The sequence below is a fragment of the Pan troglodytes genome, chromosome 13 (assembly GCF_028858775.2).
Source record: "Pan troglodytes isolate AG18354 chromosome 13, NHGRI_mPanTro3-v2.0_pri, whole genome shotgun sequence".
NCBI lineage: Eukaryota > Metazoa > Chordata > Mammalia > Primates > Hominidae > Pan > Pan troglodytes.
The window spans coordinates 75,956,089-75,976,531 of record NC_072411.2 but is presented as its reverse complement, the minus strand read 5'-3'; the positions used below and the strand labels follow the sequence as shown (position 1 = coordinate 75,976,531).

The 20,443-nt window shown below is 37.4% G+C and overlaps 1 protein-coding gene across 4 annotated transcripts in view; it reads left to right on the top strand.

Annotated features, from left to right (window-relative positions):
* SP3 (Sp3 transcription factor) overlaps positions 1–20,443 on the top strand; it is a 57,340-nt gene that overhangs the window by 29,535 nt on the left and 7,362 nt on the right. For all 4 annotated transcript variants that reach the window (XR_010150156.1, XM_016950059.4, XM_054679952.2 and 1 more), the window contains one exon: positions 17,554–17,746. Coding sequence is in view for 3 of the 4 variants with exons in the window: in XM_016950059.4 (XP_016805548.1) it covers positions 17,554–17,746 (193 nt within the window). In the remaining variant the exon portion in view is untranslated. The remainder of the gene's footprint in view (positions 1–17,553; positions 17,747–20,443) is intronic.

Here is a 20,443-nt window from a genome sequence, read left to right as displayed (position 1 = left end):
ACCTCCAAAACAGAGTGGAATGGGAAGAAACTAGCACTAAAGAAGGTAGGAGCGGGGCCAGGCATGGTGGTTCACACCTGTAATCCCAGCACCTTAGGAGGCCAAGGCAGGTGGATCACCTGAGGTCAAGAGCAGCCTGACCAATATGGTGAAACCCTGTCTCTACCAAAAATAGAAAAAAATTAGCCAGGTGTGGTGGCGTGTGCTTGTAGTCCGAGCAACTCAGGAGGCTGAGACAGAATTGCTTGAACCCAGGAGGCATAGGTTGCAGTGAGCTGACATTGTGCCACTGCTCTCCAGCCTGGGTGACAGAGCGGGACTCCGTCTCAAAAGAAAACCAAAAAAACAAAAAAGGTAAAAGGGGCTACTTTAGTTAAACAGGGAGAAAGGAAGGAAGGAAGGAAGGAAGAATGCCAGACATTTCAAAATATGAATTTATAGGATTGGTGATTAGCTATCAGGAATACAAGAGATGAATCCGTTGTTTTAAAGTTATATCATTGGCACATTTGTGAGGGGAAAACTGATCTGGGGACTCCAAGGTGACACTAGTTGGAATGGATTGAATTTGTGGTTGAAATAATTGTTGCTAGTAGAGATGGAGGGCTGAGCCTAGGACAAAGGAATGGAATTCTGTAGGAGATGGTTGATAGACACAGTTGAAGTCAGGAGAATTGATAAAACTGAGCAGGGGAATTATAAAAAGGAAGATGTTTTGGGAAATTTTGGGGATGGTGGAGTGTGGACCATAAAACTATTACGTTAGCATCAGTAAAACGTGCAGGAAGTGTGTACATTTTCTACCATTTCTGAGATACTCTTTTAGGATAATAAAGTTTTAGTGGGTAATATATTTCTTTGGGTGACAGGAAAACAGGATTTCTCTTTCCCCTGACATTTGGCCTTGTAAAGTTTAGTTTGCACTCAGATAGTTTGGTTTTGATTGTTTTGTTGGTTGGTTTTGGTTTTGTCTTACTATTTTCCATCAGGAAAGCATCTACATGGATTGTCAGTTCTAGATAGTTCTAGCAGAGGTGATAACCTCTGCTTTATTTAAAAGTTAGCTTCTTTTAGCCTGGACTGATCATTAATAAGTTAGAACACCCAGCTTTATGATTTTTGGAAAGAGGGTCTCACTGTCTCACCCAGGCTGGAGTACAGTGGCATAATCATAGCTTACTGCAGCCCCGAACCTCCTGGGCTCAATCAGTTCTCCCGCCTCGGCCTCCAATTACAGGCATGAGTCACTGCACCTGGCCTAGAACATCGACTTTAAAACAGGTTTTGGAAGAAAGAATTAATTGCTGGTATCTGATACCAGTCGACATATCAGTACACTTATTCCCTAAGCAAAATTTGCTGCTATATTTACATAAGACCTTCTTTGTGATGCTTTTTTATTTTCTACCACTTAAAGTATTTAATTCCCATTACTTCATGTAATTCAGCCATTCATTACCTTGGATCCTCTTATATGCCAAAATTCTTTCTTGAATGTTTAAGTGAAGATGGAATAGAATGTATTTATTTTTAGAAGAAAGGAGTTTCAGCCTTAGAACTGTAAAAGCAAAGCTTTTGACCTTGAAGGTAATACCTTATATTTGTTGATAAATAAGTAGAGAGCTGATTAAATTTTTTTTTTTTTTTTTTTTTTTTTACTTTTTATGTTTTATAGTGATAGGGTCTTGCTGTGTTGCTCAGGCTGGTCTTGAACCCCTGGCCTTGGGTAATCCTCCTGTCTCCCTCCTGAAGTGCCGGAGTTACAGGCCTGGCAATTGACTTTTTTGTTACAGTGTTAATAAATGGCAGAAAGTTAACTTTAAAGGGTGTAAGGAAATCTTTTTGAAAATTGGTGAAAATATCTTTAGTTTTGATTAACATTATGTCATTTATTTCCTGCTTTCTCCCTACTTTTTATAAATAAATTGGTTTTTTCACTCCTATTTAATTTTCTTTCAGCCTATACTTGTTTCAACAGCAGTAACCACTCAAAAAGACTTGGTAAGAAAGTTTTAAAGAGGATTTGAAGTACTTGATGGCCAAAATGAATTTAAAAAATGGTATTTGATGTCTGTTTCCATTTTTGCTTTTTTTCCCATTCTAATCAATTAAGTGCTCTTTTTTTTTTTTAGAGACAAGTTCTCTCTCACTCAGACTGGAGTACAGGGGTATGATTATAGCTCACTGCAGCCTCAAACTCCTGGGCTCATGTGATCCTACTGTGTTAGCCACCTGAGTAGGTGGGACTACAGGTGCCCCGCACTGTGCCTTGCTAATTTTTTTAAGTTTTAATTTTTTGTAATGATGGGGTCTCACTATGATGCCTAGGCTGGTCTTGAACACCTGGGCTCAAGCTATCCTCCCACCTCTGCCTCCCAAGTAACTGGGACTACAGATGTACACCACCACATCCAACTCTTATTTCCGCTTTTCATGTGCTTTTATTAAATCTTCAGGAATTTCGTTGAAGGGCAAATGATGTTCCATGGTAAAGAAATTTTATTTGTCTTAGATTTACTGTTTTATCTAGTTAATGGAAGTAGTGTATTCAAGTAGTATAGCTCTACCACTTTATCATTTCATTTGCTTTTTGAAGCAGGCTTATATCAGAGCAAAAGGAAAATAAAGGTAGAATTTATTGAAAACAGTTTGAAAGTTTTAAATTGTGATTTTATAAATGTTAGTTTATAACTTACATATATATATATATAAAGTTTTATAAATGTTAGTCATTTGTACTGTCTTCCTAATATTTCTGGTTCTCTTCATGGGCACACCGAAGTTGGGTGTAGCCATGGAGCTTGCTTTGGCCAATGAAATACGTCATGGTGATTGATCCATTAACATTGATCCATAAGTCAGGAAAGCAGCATCAGCTGACTTATGATGGATGTGAATAAAAAACAGACCTTTGTTTTAAGCCACTGTGATTTGAGGGGTTGTTACTGCAACTTAATTTTGCCCTGCTCTGTTATATAGGGGAGCCATTAGCCCTGTGATGCTATTAAGCACTCGAAATGTGGCTAGACTGAATTGAGATGTGCTGTAAGTGTAATAAAATACAAATTGAATTTTCAAGTTTTAGTATAAAAAATAGAATGTAAAACATTTCATGAATAATTTTTATTATTGATAAAAGATTGAAATTTAATTCTTTGGATATATAGGCATGCTTTATCTTATTGTGCTTCACAGATACTACTTAAAAAAAAAAGAAGAATGTGGCAACCTCGCATTTGAGCAAGTCTGTTGACCCCATTTTTCCATCAGAATGTGATCACTTTGTGTCCCTGTGTCACATTTTGGCAATTCTTGGAATATTTCAAACCTTTTCATTATTATTTTTTATTTTTGTTTTTGAGACAGTCTCGTACTGTCGCCCAGGCCTGGAGTGCAGTGGTGCTATCTTGGCTCACTGCAAGCTCTGCCTCTGGGATTCAGGCCATTCTCCTGCCTCAGCCTCCCGAGTAGCTGGGACTACAGGACCCCACCGCCACGCCTGGCTAATGTTTTGTATTTTTAGTAGAGACGGGGTTTCACCGTGTCAGCCAGGATGGTCTCAATCTCCTGACCTCGTGATCCACCTGCCTTGGCCTCCCAAAGTGCTGGGATTACAGGCGTGAGCCACTGCGCCCGACCATTATTATTATACTTCTTAACAGTGATCTGTAATCAGTGGTCTTTGATGTTACTGTCGTAATTGTCTTGGGGCACAACAGACCATGCACCCATAGAAGGTGAACTTAATTGATATAAAGGTTGTATGTTCTGACTGTTGCAACGACCAGCTGTTTCCTCATCTTTCTCCTCGGGCCTCCCTCCTCCCTGAGACACAACAATATTGAAACTAGGCCAATTCCGGGCACGGTGGCTCACTCCTGTAATCCCAGCACTTTGGGAGGCCGAGATTGGCGGATCAGTTGAGGTCAGGGGTTCAAGTGCAGCCTGGCCAACATGGTGAAACCCATCTCTACTGAAAATACAAAAATTAGCCGGGCGTGGTGGCAGGCGCCTGTAATCCCAGCCACTTGGGAGGCTGAGGCAGAACAATTGCTTGAACCCAGGAGGCAGACGTTGCAGTGAGCTGAGATCACGCCATTGTACTCCAGCCTGGGCAAAAGAGCAAAAATTTGTCTCAAGAAAAAGAAAAAACTAGGCAAATTGATAATAACCCTACAGTAGCCTCTAAGTGTTCCAGTGAAAGGAAGAATTGCACATATCTCACTTTAAGTCAGAAGCTTAGAAATAATTAAGCTTAGTGAGGAAAGCATATTGAAAGCCCAGATAGACCAAAAGCTGGGCCTCTTGTGCCACACAGCCAAGTTGTGAATGCAAAGGAAAAGTTCTTGAAGGAAATTAAAAGTCCTATTCCAGTGAACACGTGATAAGAAAGCAAAACAGTCTCATTGCTGATACGGAGAAAATTTTAGTGGTCTGGCCAGATATACCAGCCACAACATTCCTTTAAACCAAAGCCTAATCCAGAGCAAGGCCCCTAACTCTTCAATTCTGTGAATGCTGATAGAGGTGAGGAAGCTGCAGAAAGAGTTGGAAGTTAGCAGAATACTGGTCCATGAGGTTTAAGGAAAGAAACTTTCCATAACATAAAGACAAGGCTGCAAGTGCTGATGTAGAAGCTGCAAGAAGTTATCCGGAAGCTAAGATCATTGATGAAAATGGCCACACTAAACAACAGATTTTCCGGCTGGGCGTGGTGGCTCACACCTGTAACCCCAGCACTTTGGGAGGCCGAGGTGGGAGGATCACGTGGTCAGGAGTTGAAGACCAGCCTGGCCAATATGGTGAAACCCCATCTCTACTGAAAATACAAAAATTAGCCGGGCATGATGGCGCACACCTGTAGTCCCAGCTACTCGGGAGGCTGAGGCAGAAGAATCGCTTGAACCTGGGAGGTGGAGGTTGCAGTGAGCCGAGATTGCACCACTGCACTCCAGCCTGGGAAACGGAGCGAGACTCCATCTCAAAAACAACAACAACAAAAATGCCAGACTGGTCTCGAACTCCTGACCTCAAGTGATCTGCTCGCCTTGGCATCCCAAAGTGCTGGAATTACAGATGTGAACCACCGCGCCTAGCCAGCAACCACCATCTTGATCAGTCAGCAGCAATCGACTTTGAGGCAAGACCCTCCACCAGCAAAAAGATTACGATTTACTGAAGGCTCAGATGATTGTTAGCATTTTTTAGCTGTAAAGTTTTTTTAAATTAATGTACTTTTTGTTTTTTTAGACATAATGCTGTTGCACACTTAATAGACTGCAGTATAGTATAAACATATGTACTGGGAAACCAAAAAAATGTGTGGCTTGGTTAATTGCAAGATTAGCTTTATTGTACTTGTCTGGAATCAAATCTGTAGTGTTTCTGAGGTATGTCTATATTAGGTTAAATGAAATATATTAATTTTACCTTTGAGTTTTACTTTTTTAATGTGGCTGTTAGAAAATTTGAAGTTATGTATGTGGCTTGCATTGTATTTCTATTAGACAGCACCTATATTATTACAGCCTATCATCACTTAAGTCAAAATTTATACAAGGAATAGTATGCTCTAACAAAAAACTTCAACTGTGGCATTGGCCTGAGGATCAGGCAGCAAGGAAACTGATGTTAGATGCTAGAAACATGACGATGCAGAGAACAATATTATTATATAAAACTTACGTGCAATAACTTGGAAGGCAAGTAATATATTTAATGCATTTGAAGCTTTTGGGACAAGGTTGGAAAACAAATTGTATTTTAACTGGTACTGGTTTCATTCGACAAGGTGTTATAAGAAAGAGATGAGCTAGAAAATAATTGGTTAGTTTGCAAGTATGAATGAAAAGCAATACAGAGTCCAGAAATTTGGGAATTTGTAGGATTAGAAGAAGCAATTACTGCTGCTCCTTTTTTTTTTTTTTCTTTTTAATTAAATTAGAGGCAGTCTCCCTGTGTTACCCAGGCTAGTCTCAAATTCCTGGGCTCAAGCAATCCTCCCACCTTGGCCTCCCAAAGTACTGGGATGAGCGACTGTGCCTGACCAGTAGTTGCTTCTTACCTCCAATCAGTAGGAGACACAACTGAAAAGGCTTTTGAGTAGATAATTAAAATTCATCCTTTTGGCAGGATCCAGTCAGGGTTATGACCATCACTTCCATTGTTAAAATGTCTGAAAGGATTAAGGTAATTCAGAGTAAAGGCCAACTTGAGAGGGAATTGCTTTTCAGTTGGGTTAGGGAAAAGAGACTAAAGGTATGGAATCCCTGCTAAAGCCAGGTAAACTCAAGGTACCCATAGTTAGAGAGAAATAGACACACTGTCTCATGGGGCAAGAAAGCAAAGAAAAGTAGTAAATCTAAGAGGCATATCTTAGAAAAAAGCTTTGGTTCTGGACATTGGCGCTTGGAATTGGATAGAATGAAATAGATAAGCCTTCTAATTTTTTCAGGGAGAGGCATAGACAAAAGTCTGAATAAAGTATAACTGCTTGATACATAATGATCTTGCTCTCTGCCCCATACCTCCCTGACTTATCTGCCTGCTGAGAATTCTGCTCTGCTAAGGAGTCACACTCTCTGATGCTCACTTCACTTGTAGCGGTAGAAGATAACAGACCAGGAAAAACCTTCCAGAAGGCAGAACCTAGAGGCACAGAGAACAGCAGACTTAGAAACTCCTCCCAAGGGTCAGTCAGAGCATTCCCCACCTTCCAGGACAGAGAGCCCTTGCACAATCTGTTCAGCCTGGCTTATGAATTGCTATGAACTACTGACTGTTGTCTTCTTTTCTTCTTTTGAACTGGAGCATTTTTTATATTCTGTCAGTGTGTATTGTGTGTGTGAAGGGAAGTAGATAACTTGTTTTAATAAATAGGTCTCTGTGAAGAGGGGCTGCATCTGGACTTGATATAGAGGTGATTTCCCCATCAGCGCAGATCCTGTCCTTTGATCTTGATGCTGAGACTGGATGGGATATTTGGGTTACCTTCTGAATGGAGGGACAGGTGTATTTTTTCATGTGGGAAGAATAAATATTTGACAGCAGGGGACTAGGGAGTCATGATTCTTCATAAAAATCATTGAATTGCCCTTTCCTTTAATTCTTAATGTCGGGCATGGCCATGTGCCTTTTTGTAACCAGTAAAATGTGAGTGGAAGTTAAAGAGCAGAATGTGATTTGCCACGTTTTCTTTCACCTTTGGCAAGGCAACCATGCTTCCGCTTGGAAGCATGTATCAAGTGGAGCCTGGAAGCATGTATCAAGGGGAGCCTGGACTCCTGAGGCACTGTCATGATCACATCTCCCTTACCAACCTGAATTGGACATTTGAAATTAGTGAAAAATAAATTTTTGTTGTATCAAAGCCATTGAGCTTTTGTGATTGATGTTACTGTAGCACAGCTTCACTGATTCTGATTAATGTGTTAGATTATAATTTTGGTCAACAAATGTTCGCTCAATATAGTTGTTCAATAAATGTTTGAATCAAATATGTAAAAATTTGAGGGCAAAAGAAAAATGTACAAATTCTAAAACTGCCAAGATCCAGGTCTTTGGCTTTTATTCTTTGTGAAAGCCAACCCACATGGTGACTAAGGGTCCTCTAATTATATAGGTAATACGGCAGAGATGATTTAGGTAGCAGACACGGGAAAATAGAAAACAATGAAGCTTGTAAATAACTAGGGGTTCAAAGCAATAGATAGGTGTCGTTTAGTGGATCATTTAAAGCATTTTTTCTTCTATTTATATTGATACCAACTCAGGATTGTTTACAGTCTGCAGAAAGTGTTGGAACGGAATCATTTTATTTAAAGGCAGTTCTGTTTTTGTTTTTTTTTTTAATGAAGGAAGAAAACCCCAAACCATGTGTTTTTATTGTTGTTGGTTGTTTGTTTTCCCCCTAGCCATTGCAGCAGTGGCAGAAACATCAGTTTTAGTCCAGTGCTAGAGCAGAGACTTTTCCTCAAATGACATCTTAGGCAGAACTCCAGTGTATAAAACTAATATTAATGGGGCTGCTCTGACTTACATGAGGGCCTGGGGCCCTCTTCTCTGCTGACACTTAACAGTTTGAAATTTCCTGTACTGAAGCAGATATACCTGCCGTGGCCATCTTCATTTTGAAGGGTTTGAGTTTCTTAAGAGTAGCCTTAGATCCTTTCTTTAGTCCTAATTTATTTAATGTTTATATACAGTTTTAACAATTCCGACTGATTTCCAAATTTAAAACTGGCTTAGAAAATGTACAGTAGAAGGGATGATGGGTACGGTAACCTGGGAGGTGGAGGATGGAGAGTTGATATCACCAGAGTTGGGAAGAAGGCAGGAAAAACAAGTAGAAGAAATCAAAAACTATAATTATGAATGTTTTTAGTTCAGTGTTCTAGGGCCTATTTGATACCATAAATTACTTTTAATAATGAATTGGAATAATTAGACAAAGATTAAATAACGTTCTGAGCTTCCTGCCAAGGAAAGTAGGTAAATGTGTAATTGATTCTGGAGAAATTTTTGTTCAAGATATCATAACTATCTTAAATAACTGATGCCCTGAAGGTTTTGAATTTTAGAAGTTTTTGATGTATTTTTAAAGCGATACACAAATAATTGAAAGTTGAAATAGTAAATAATACTGTTTTCCAAAGTTTAATTAAAATATTTTATAATTAAAGCTTAAAAGGATCTCAAGCTACTTAAATTTGAGAAAATGAATTTATATTGTGATATATGCCATTACCATTGCATTTCAACAAGTTATAAGAATGATATAGGTTGGGCGGGGTGGCTCATTCCTGTAATCCCAGCACTTTGGGAGACCGAGGCCGGCAGATCACCTGAGGTCAGGAGTTCGAGACCAGCCTGGCCAACGTGGTGAAACCCAGTCTCTACTAAAAAATACAAAAATTAGCCGGGCGTGGTGGCGGACACCTGTAGTCCCAGATACTCGGGAGGCTGAAATAGGAGAATTGCTTGAACCCTGGGAAGTGGAAGTTGCAGTGAGCGGAGATCACACCACTGTACCCCACCCTGGGCGACAGAGTGAGAACCCTGTCTTAAAAAAAAAAAAAAGATATATAGTTGATATGGTTTGGAAGTCCCACCCAAATCTCATGTTCAATTGTAATCCCCAATGTGGGAGGAAGGACTTGATGGAAGGTGATTTGATCATGGGGGTGGTTTCCCATGGCTTACCACCATCCTCCTTGGTGTTGTCTTGGTGATAGTGAGTTCTTGTGAGATCTAGTTATGAGTGTGTGGCACCTCTTGCCACCCTCTTGCTGCCCTGGTCATGTGACTTGCCAGCTCTCCTTTTGCCTTCTGCCATGATTGTAAGTTTCCTGAGGCCTCCCCAGAAGCAGAGCAGATGCCAGAATCATGCTTCCTATACAGCCTGCAGAACCATGAGCCAATTAAACCTTTTTAAAAAATAAATTACTTAGTCTCAGGTATCTCTTCATAGCAGTGGGAGAACGGACTAATACAATACTATCTAAAAAGCATAACCAACTCTGTTCTGTCATGGCTATTTTTTAAAGAATATTTTAAGAAACGACTTCAAGCCATTCAATTTAAGTTTTATTGCAATATGCAATTGGAATGACTTAGTTAATAGAATTAATGTGGAAGCCATTTTTACATTCTTAAAATTTTTTTTAATTATTTAAAAATAATTTTAAAATTATTTGGGCATTGTGGCCCAATTTATTTTTGGTAGAGACAGGTCTTGCTGTGTTGCCCAGGCCAGTCTCAAACACTTGGACTCAAGTGACCCTCCCTCCTTGGCCTCCTAAAGTGCTGGGATTACAGGCGTGAGCCACCATGCCCAGCCTCTGGTGCGTTCTACAGGATGCTTGGCACTTGTCCTGTTGAAAGACAGGGCTTTTCTGGGGACCACCTGCCTCATTTTTGTATTCTTGGTGAGTAGCATAAATACATACATAGAACCTGGAAGAAAATATATATCTATTTGGTAGAAGGCATGAAAACCGAGAATAAGATTATAATAGGTACATCTATTAAATACCAAGAGATGAGATTAAAAAATAATATATATTATTGCTATTTTGTATGTTTCCTTCATTGGTCTTACTAAAGAAGGAGGCTTGAAAAACTGTATTTTGTCCTCAAGTAGTTAGACTAAGACTAGACATTGTGATACAATGTTTAGATTAGGTGATTGGGAGGTGGGAAAGGAGGTAAACTACATTAAGATCCAATTTCTGTTGTAGTCATAGTTTGTTTTGAATCAAGAGCAGTTTGAATACTTAACCTTATTCTTAATAGACAGCTTCAGATCTTTAGTTGTCCCTAAAAATTCAGTCTACCTTTAAGATGAACATTTAGTACATTTTAGTACATTTGATTTGAGAGTTGTGAGTTACAGCTGCTTATAGCAGATCACTTTCCTGCTGTTTCTTGGATAGCAGTTAGGAATTACTGAGAACTTTATCTTTTTGTGTGTGTACTATTTTAACCTGGTAGAACAGCTTTTAAAAAAACCTTTATAGTAAATTTAAAGTAGTCTTTTTTTTAATCTGAAGGGGAGAGGAAAACTAGTCCCTAAAGCTTATGGGGACAAGGCAGAGCCTTAGGAAAGAGTATTGTGTGTTACAATAACTTGTGATATTGCTGTGTATCCTTCATAGTTTCTCTGACCTTCTTACCTGTGACATTGAGGATTTTATCCATTAGGTTCCTAAAATAAGTCCTCTATGGGAGTGGGACAACAGGGAAGATTTGCCAGATTTTAAAAAAAGTTGTAAAAAACACATAACATTAAATTTACCATCTAAACAATTTTTAAGTGTACAGTTCAGTAACGTTAAGTGTATTCACATTGTTGTGTAACACATCTCTAGAATTTTCCATCTTGCAAAATTGAAACTCTTTACCTTTTAAATACCAACTTCCCTTTTCATCTCTCCCCCATTTGGCAACTACCTTTTTTCTTGCTGTTTGTATGATTTTGACTACTTTAAGTACTTCATATTCATGGAATCATAGCTGTCTTGTGACTCGTTTATTTCACTTAACATAATGTCCTTGAGGTTCATCCGTGTTGTAGTGTGTGACAGGATTTCACATGCTACATACACATACTATATACATACAATAGAATATTTCACATATAATAGCATATGTGGCTGAGCGTGGTGGCTCACGCCTGTAATCCCAGCACTTTGGGTGGGCGGATCACGCCAAGGTGGGCGGATCACCTGAGGTCAGGAGTTTGAGACCAGCCTGACCAACATGGCGAAACTCGGTCTCTACTAAAAATACAGAAATTAGCCGGGTGTGGTGTTGCATGCCTGTAATCCCAGCTACTCAGGTGGCTGAGGCAGGAGAATAGTTTGAACCTGGGAGGTGGAGGTTGCAGTGAGCTGAGATCACGCCACTGCACTCCAGCCTGGGCGACGTGACACTCTGTCTCAAACAAAGAAAAAATAGTCTATGTATGTACTAAAGTTTCTTTATCTTTCCTAGATTTTTAAACTCACTTTGATTTGATTTAATGAAACTAAAACTAATTACAATTGCATATATTTATATACAGGGAAGCTAACTTAAAGCTGCTGTTCCTATGAATGAACTGGCCCTGGTAGGGAGTTGATCTTTAGCAATATCTGCAATATGGTTTTGCACAGTTTTCATCTTACATCCTGGCTCCATCCATTTTCAACTGTGTGACTTCAGGCAAACTACATAACCTCTTTGTTTTCTCATCTAGAAAGGAGGGGGAAAATAATATTAAACTCAGCGTAGTTGGGAGCATGACATGAGTTAATATATGTAAGCACTTAGAATAGTGCTCTACAAGTAGTAAATCCTTATCTTATGTGTTTAGCCATCATATTCATCATTGGAGAGAGTAGGAGTCCCCTTAACAGGGGCTTAACTAGTACTTCAGATTTAATAAGGTGAAGTGAATATCTCGCTAGTCAGTGTACTAATTACAGGTCACATCATCTTTTTCTCACATATTTGTGGTAAGACTATAAAATGAGATCTTCTGTAATACATATTAGAAAATCAGTCATTTCTGGTTATGTTCATATGTATGTGTATATAAAATAATTTGGAAAACTGCTATAAAAATGAAAGGTTAATAAAAGATTAATTTCTAATGGGAGGAAAGGAGCAGTTTATAGAAGAGTAATGATCCAAATCTAAGGAGATGGCATTTGGGGGAAGAGATCGCTTGATGTTAAAGCAAAGATGGTGATTAACCATCCATCTATATTTTTTAAATTATTATTATATTTGGTAAGGGGATAACATTTAGTTTTAAAAACCTAACCCCTAAAGTGTTAACTTCTTTTAGCATTAGTGAAGTTATATTTTTAGGAACTCATATCTATAATTTAGAACTATCCCCTTAGAAGAAAAGTTGAAAAAAAACTTGGTACCTCTGAAATATCCATAGGAATCTGAGGAATAATGAAACTTTATAATACATGAGATATTGTAGGATTATCCGGTGGTTCTTTTAGATGATTTTTATGGCAGGTGAAGCTGATTAAAGGGAAAATGTAAATAAAATAAACTTTTAGAATCAAATGAAGTAATTTGATTCTAAATCAAATTTGATTTAGAATCAAATTACTTCAGTGCTTAAAAAAGTTGAAGGCAGAGAATATGAAAGACTTTGATAAGAACAACAAAATCTTAATGGCACACTATTGATAAAAGATAATGTCTCATTTTATCAACCATACTGTAATTCATATTTATCTAATGTTAGCTATTTAAATATAAGTATGCGTGTTCCAGACTTGATAAGTTGGTTAAGAATTTATCTTAAATGTTCTGTTAGCTCTATTGATAAATAATTAGCAGTTAATTTTAGGAAGAGGTATTTAGGATTTTCTTGTAATATTTTTAATAGAAATCTAGGCATGCCCTGAGTTATTGATACTTAACTAATATTGAAAATTAGCCTTATCTTTGTAACCATATTGTGTGTGTGGGTGTATGTGTATATTTCATTATTTAAATTTTCTGTTTTTTTCTCTTCAATTCTTGCCCAGGTATGCAGAATTTTTTTTTCTTTTGTACATACCCCTTTCGCAAGCTTGTTTTATTGGTAGGCCTTGAAAACAGCCATAATCACAGGACAGAGATACTGTCAGTGCAATACCTCGTCAAATGAAAAGGAAACTTAAACATTTTGAGGTGGAGAATTGACATAATAAAAAAACAGTGCTGTTTATAAAGTTCTTAAATGTGTCATACACATTTCCTTGAATTTCTGTTTTCATTGCTTAAATTTTTTGCATACTTTTCCTCAAATATTAATCAAATTTTAGTCAGCACATTCATTTCTTTATACTGCTAGCATGCACTATTGCTACAGAATATAAAGGCTGATTTACAAATACTTCAGGTACCCTTATGTGTCAAATCTACCCTTGTGGGCTAACCTAGGAACTGTACTGCCAATTTTATAATGCTTGCTTTTATAGCAAAACCCTTGGAAAGAGTTAACCTGTACTTGTTTACAATTCATCTCCTTCCACTCTCTGGAGTCTATACTAGGCAGGGTTTTGTGCTCACAGTTCTTGTCAAGATCACCAGTGATTACCACAATGTTATATCCAAGGATCATTTCTTAGTCTTTATTTTACTTGACTTTTTAAGTATTTGACACAGTTAAGTTCTTCCTGAAATGATTTCTTCAGTTTGGTTTCTGGACACCAGTTTCCTCATATCTCACTGGCGCACTCAGTCCCCTTTGCTGGTTCTTTTTAATCTCTGCTTGTTAATTTTGGAGTGCTGCAGGGTTTCCTCCTGTCTACATTATATTCCAGATGACTCTCAATGCCTAATGTATATGCTGATATTGGCAGGCCAGATTTCTACCTGAACTCCAAACCCATTGACTGTCTGATGAACACCTTCATCTGGATATTCAATAGGCATTCAGAACTTTCATATTTCAAAATAGGCCCCTGACTGGCACCCCTCCCCTGCCATCTTGTCTACCTTCAGTTTACCATATCTCAGTTAATGGCAACTCCATCTTTCTAGTTGCTCAGGATTTAAAAAAAAAAAAACCTTGGGAGTGTTTTTAACTTCTTTCTGTTCTTGCTCCTCACATGATAACCTGTTATCAATCTGTTAGCAGATGTCTTTGACTCTACTTTAAACATATTTTCTGACTGAACAATTCTACCCCTCCTCATCAATACCTTAGCTTCAGGCCACTATCATCTCTTTTTAAGACTGTGTCAGGCCATTCCTGTATTACTATATAGAAATATCTGGGACTGGGTAATTTGTAAGAGGTTTAATTGACTCAGTTCTGCAGGCTGTACCGGAAGCATAGTGCTGGCATCTGGGTCTGGGAAGGCCTCAAGAAGCTTTTACTCATGGCAGAAGGCAAAGGGGGAATGGGCACGTCACATGGTAGAAGTAGAGGGAGGTGAGAGACAGAGAAAGAGTAGGAGGGAAGGTGCCACACACTTAAACCAGATCTCTTAACTATTGCAAGGACAGTGCCAAGACAGTGCCGCTAAACCATTTATGAGAAATCCGCCCCCATGATCCAATCACCTCCTACCAGGCTCCACCTCCACCTTTGGGGATTGCATTTCAACATAAGATTTGGATGGGGACAAATATCGAAACTGTGTCAGGGTCTTTCTTTGTTGCCCAGGCTGGAGGGCAGTGATGTGATCATGGCTCACTGCAACCTGAACCTCCTGGGCTCAAGTGATTCTCCCACTTCAGTCTCCTGAGTAGCTGGGACCACAAGGCATGTGCCACCATGCCTGCCTGGCCTGTTTGTTTGTTTGTTTTTGGATAGTGACGGGACCTCTCTCTGTTGGCTCAGGCTGGTCTTGAACTCCTAGGTTCAATCGTTTCTCCCGCTTCAGTCTCCCAAAGTGCTGATATTACAGGCATGAGCCACCCTGCCCAGTCAGCATGAACTTTTAACTTGCTAACTGCCTTATCCTTAGAACCTAGAACAGTGACTGGCACATTGTAGCCATACATATAGTTGTTGAGTGAATAAAATTATATTCTAAATTTCATATTATGAATTTAATCTGTGGGACACACTCATTTTAAGTTTATTATTTGTATAAAAATGGGGGAAGGTTTAGTCAACTATGTGGGAACTAGAGGTAAAGCAAAAAAAATTGTCTTTAACAGTTCCTAAGTAATCACCTATAAATTACGTTAAAATATTTAATTTATAATAATCTTTATATTGAAGTATAATATGCATTCAGAAAATGTACAGATCAAATGTATATAACTTGATGAAATTTTACAAAATGAACATAGGAAAACTACCACCCAGATCAAGAAATAGGATATTACCAGCAACCCTGAAATCTCCCTGTACTCAGTCATATATGTCCCTCAAAAGTAGGCAGTCACCACTCTTCTATCCCCATGGAGCACCTACTCCCTTCACATTTAAATAATTATTTTTAAACTGGGCTCAGTGGCTCATGCCTGTAATCCCAGCATTTTGGGAGGCTGAGGTGGGTGGATCACTTGAGGTCAGGAGTTCGAGACCAGCCTGGCCAACATGGTGAAATCCTGTCTCTACTAAAAATACAAAAATTAGCCGGGCATGGTGGTGGGCACCTGTAATCCCAGCTACTCGGGAGGCTGAGGCAGGAGAATCACTTGAATCCGGGAGGCAGAGGTTGCAGTGAGCCGAGGTCACGCCACCACAGAGCAAGACTCTGCTTAAAAATAAATAAATAAATAAATAAATTTTTAAAGAGCAGTTGAGATGCTTAGTAAAAATGAAAGGAAGTATAGAGATATACCTTACCCCCCGCCCCTGCACATGCATACCCTTCCCTATGTCAACATCACACATCATTCAGAGTGGTTCATTTGTTAACAGTTGATGAATTTGCTTGATGTATTATCACCCAAAGTCCATACTCTACATTAGGGTTCCCTCTTCGTGTTTATACATTCTGTAAGTTTGAACAAATGTATGCCATGCATCCACCTATATTACATCATACATAGTATTTTCAGTACTCTGAAATGAAAATACGTCTGTGCTGTGCCTATTCATCCCTCCCTCCCGTTTAATTCCTGGCAACCACTGATCTTTTTTAATGTCTTCACAGTTTTGCCTTTTCCAACGTGTCATATGGTTGGAATCATTGCCAATTGTTATGAATCTTATATAAATGAAAATTTCTTTATATAAATATCATACACGATCCCATTCCCTGTATATAAAGGGAATACATAGGGGGTGCGGGGGGGCTTCTTTTGTTCGAAATGCTTGGAGAGATTCATTTCTGTTGCATGTAAGTTGTTGTTAATGTTCATTGTTTTAACATGTTCCATTATATGAACAAATATGATTTGTTTTTCCATTCCAATACTAGGGGATATGTGAGTTTTTCTAGTTTAGGGTGATTACAAATAACATTGCTGTAAATTTTGTACTTGTATTTTGGTGTTAAGTGTATGCATTTCTGTAGGTTGTGTACCTAGGGGGAAATTGTTTGAGCTATAGGGTATATATAGGTTCACTTTTAGAAGATATAGATGAAAGAGTTTCCAAAGTGGTTGTACTGATCTACACACCTACCATCACCGTGGGAGCTTCAGTTGTTCCACTTCTTTGCCAACAGTCTGTACGGTCTGTTTTAAAATTTCTCGTCATTTCTGTGGGTGTGTAATGATACCTCATTGTGAATTAAATTTTTATTTCCCTGATATTTAACAATGTTGAATACCTTTTCTTACTTTTATGGGTCATTTTGATGGATTATTACTTTCGTTTCTCCTGAGCCTTATAAATAGTGGATTTCTAAGAATAACTAGCCACCATGTAGGACACTAATACAGCACAGTAAAAAAAAGTGTTTTCCTGTCATCTATACTGAGATACCAAGGAAGATGTAAACTTAAGTGCCTGGTACTGAAGACTTATTTTTAAGGTATCTGTATTAAGTTGGTATGCAAAGGAGAATTATTTAGGGCTTACTACATTAATTGATTTTATGGTGAGAATTTGAAAGTATACCCAGATGTGTATGAATGAGTGCAGTGATTAGAAATTGGGTATAACACTTTTTGGGCAATTAATTTATTGTCTTTAGTGAGCACTTTGTGGTCTCATCTATATGAACTGACTTAATCTTGTAACATCTCTTTATGTATTATTTGCACATAAAAGGCATAGAAAAGTAGAGGAGAAAGTTTTTCCAGGTAGATTATTACCTATATTGGAAGTTCCTTCTTACAGAAGACTTGTTCATTTAGGGAGATTGTATTTTCCGAGAACTTTGAGTGAAGCATTTATTATCTAAAGGGACATATGAACTAATTAATGTTATTAATTCTACTATAAGCATTTATACAGGAGATTACTCTCCAACTAGTCTTGAAGAATAGAGGTTAGTTAGATAAGGAACAAAATAACTGGAAAACAGTCTAGGCAAGAGAAGTAGTGCTTGCAAGGTTGTAACATTGGGAGAAGACATGTAATTTCATGCTGTCTTTTTGGGCCATTTGGTTGCTTCTCATCTGTATTTGGTTTTTTTTTCCCTTTAGATATTAGGATCAAGGAAGAAGAACCTGATCCTGAAGAGTGGCAGCTCAGTGGTGATTCTACCTTGAATACCAATGACCTAACACACTTAAGAGTACAGGTGGTAGATGAAGAAGGGGACCAACAACATCAAGAAGGAAAAAGACTTCGGAGGGTAGCTTGCACCTGTCCCAACTGTAAAGAAGGTGGTGGAAGGTATGCATACATGAAACACATATATATTTTTAAGAGTGCTAATATCATTCTGATTTTTGAAATACTGCATGCTATGTCATTTAATTATGAGAAATTATTACATGATCATTTTTGGTGTGTGTGTATGCGTGTGGCAGAAGTTAGAGAACAAAATATATGGAATTGGATTTTCAGTTCTCAATGTTTTTTAAACTAAAATTATTAGTTTGCTGTTTCAAAAATAGTAGAGCAGATGCCATTTAACAGGCCCACACTGATCAGAAATTAGCCTGTTTGCAAACCAGCAATGGAATTTGCCTAAATATAGATAAAAAGTTGATTTTTTAGGTTGAGAATAGTAGTTACGTAAAAATTAAGTTCAGGAATGGCTAATAAGCATAAGTATTTCCATTTTCAATAGAAGTGAAAAATAAGCCTTAATAGATTGAATTTTTTAAAAAATGGGATTGTATTTCAGTTCAGTCTTTTTAAAGGTAAACATTAAGACAGAATAACATGACTGGAGTAAACTCAAAATGATCAGAAATTATGTTAAATATGGATGTACTAAGCTTAATAATGAAGAGATTGAGACTCAGATCATATTTAAAAAAAAAAAAACACAAGATCCAGACTGATGTTAATTATAAAGAACACCTCAAATAATTGGCACAGGAATATTGAAGATGAGGGATGGAAAAAGATTTATCAGGCAAGTATTAACAAAAAGAAAACTTGGATAGCAGTGTTAATATATCACACGAGACGGGATTGAGGTGAAAGCCCCAAATAAGACAGAGATGTATTTCTTGTTAATAATATTAAATTTCCACCAAGAGGATTTAATAGCCACGGTCCCTTTTTTGTGCAGCTTTGAAATATATAGAGCAAAAATGGATAGAACTCTAAAGCCATACTTAACCAAATCCCTTGTCATGGTGAAAATTAACATACCTTTCTTAGAAATGCACTGTTTAAGTAGATAAAATGTACTTTTAATAGAGTTAACAAACTTGATCTAATAGAGCATTTCTATCTGCCTTTGAGTTGCACGTTGGCCAGCCCTTTCCAGTAATAATAATTGCTAACAACTGGTAACATTGAGAGTTTACCGTATTCCCAGTGGTGTTAGAAGTGAGACATAGAGAGGTTGAGTGACTCCTAAGAGCACACACAACAGGGATTCGGACCTAGTTTTACTCCAGAGCCTTAACCATTAAACTATACTGCCTCCCAAGTGACTCTCCTTCTACATCTGATCCTTAGGTATTCATGTTTATTGTAATTAGTTTAAAATTTTGTTTTTTGACATATTTTGGTCAATTAAAATTGTGAATTCTAACTAGGCAGTAACTTTTCTGAAACTCATTTTAGAGGGGCTTTTAAGATAAATTATTCACAAAAGTCAAATCTAACGGAGGCCTGGCCTTTGTTTCACTTTATTTTAAAATGAAAATGTTGTAATTAGTTTATGTTTATTAAACTAAAACATGCTCATAAAAATGTAGACACATAGGACATTTAAAAACACCAAAATCCCACCCCTCTTCAAGTTAAGCTAGTAACGTGTTTGTATATGTCCTTTAAGATGTTACATGTATTTTAAAGTAGAATCATCTTATTCTCACTGTTTTATATGTCTGTTCTTGTTTTGAGAATTTTTGTGACCATATTTTCAAGTCTATATAGTCTGAATCATTTTTATGGCTGTGTAGTATTCTGTTGTATTCTATTGTATGGATGTAGAGTGATTTAACATCTTTTGTTGGGAATTTATTGTCATAATCTTACACGTATGTCTTTGCACATTTGTCTGATTATTTTATTTGTATAAGTTGGCAGAAGTGAAATTGCTGGGTTAAAGGGAATTGTCTGCTAGAAAGGCTAGTTTATACTCTAACCAGCAGTGTGTGAAAGTATCTAGTTTCCCACACCTTTGCCAACAATGAATTTTACAATTATTTTTAACCTTTGAAAGTCTGACAGATGAAAAATACCTTAATATTGTCTTAGTATATTTTTAAATTACTTGGTGAGGTTGAGCATTTTTGGGGATGTTATTTTGCCATTTTAAAATTTATTTTTTGAATTGTTTCTTTCTTTTTTTTGTAAATCTGTTAATTTATGTAACTCTGTCACGTGCAAATGTTTTTTCCCAGTTTTACATTGCCTTTGTCAGTGGTTTATAGAATGCATTGTTATTACACAAGTAAAGAAACAGTTCCATCACTTACACCTTGCAAACATTTTAAGCACAAAAAATTAAAGTTGGTCAGCCTTTCCTTTATTAGATGCCTTGTTACCATGCTATTACAAGTTTTCCGTATTCTGAGAATTATAAAAATGTTCATTTATATTTTTTCTAGAACTTTTGTGACTTCATTCTTTAATAGCTCACTTATTCTAAGCAATAAAAACTGAGATTCCTAAGAAAAGAAACTATATTGTTTCTTAGAGCTTGTTTGAACACAATTCAAGCAGTATATGTGTGATAGACACACTTGTATAAATGACAATTGTACCTAATTGATAGAAGCATAACATAGGTAGTAAATCCAAACTATTCTAAAGTATTCTGCGAGTTGATACAGATAGTAATTTAAAAAGTTTTTTAGAATATTTGTCTTTTTTTGCAACCATTATTTTTTTAAAGAATATGGGCAAGATGGCATTTTTAGAGAACTGATTTTATTCATCTTTAGAGAAGTAAATTTTATT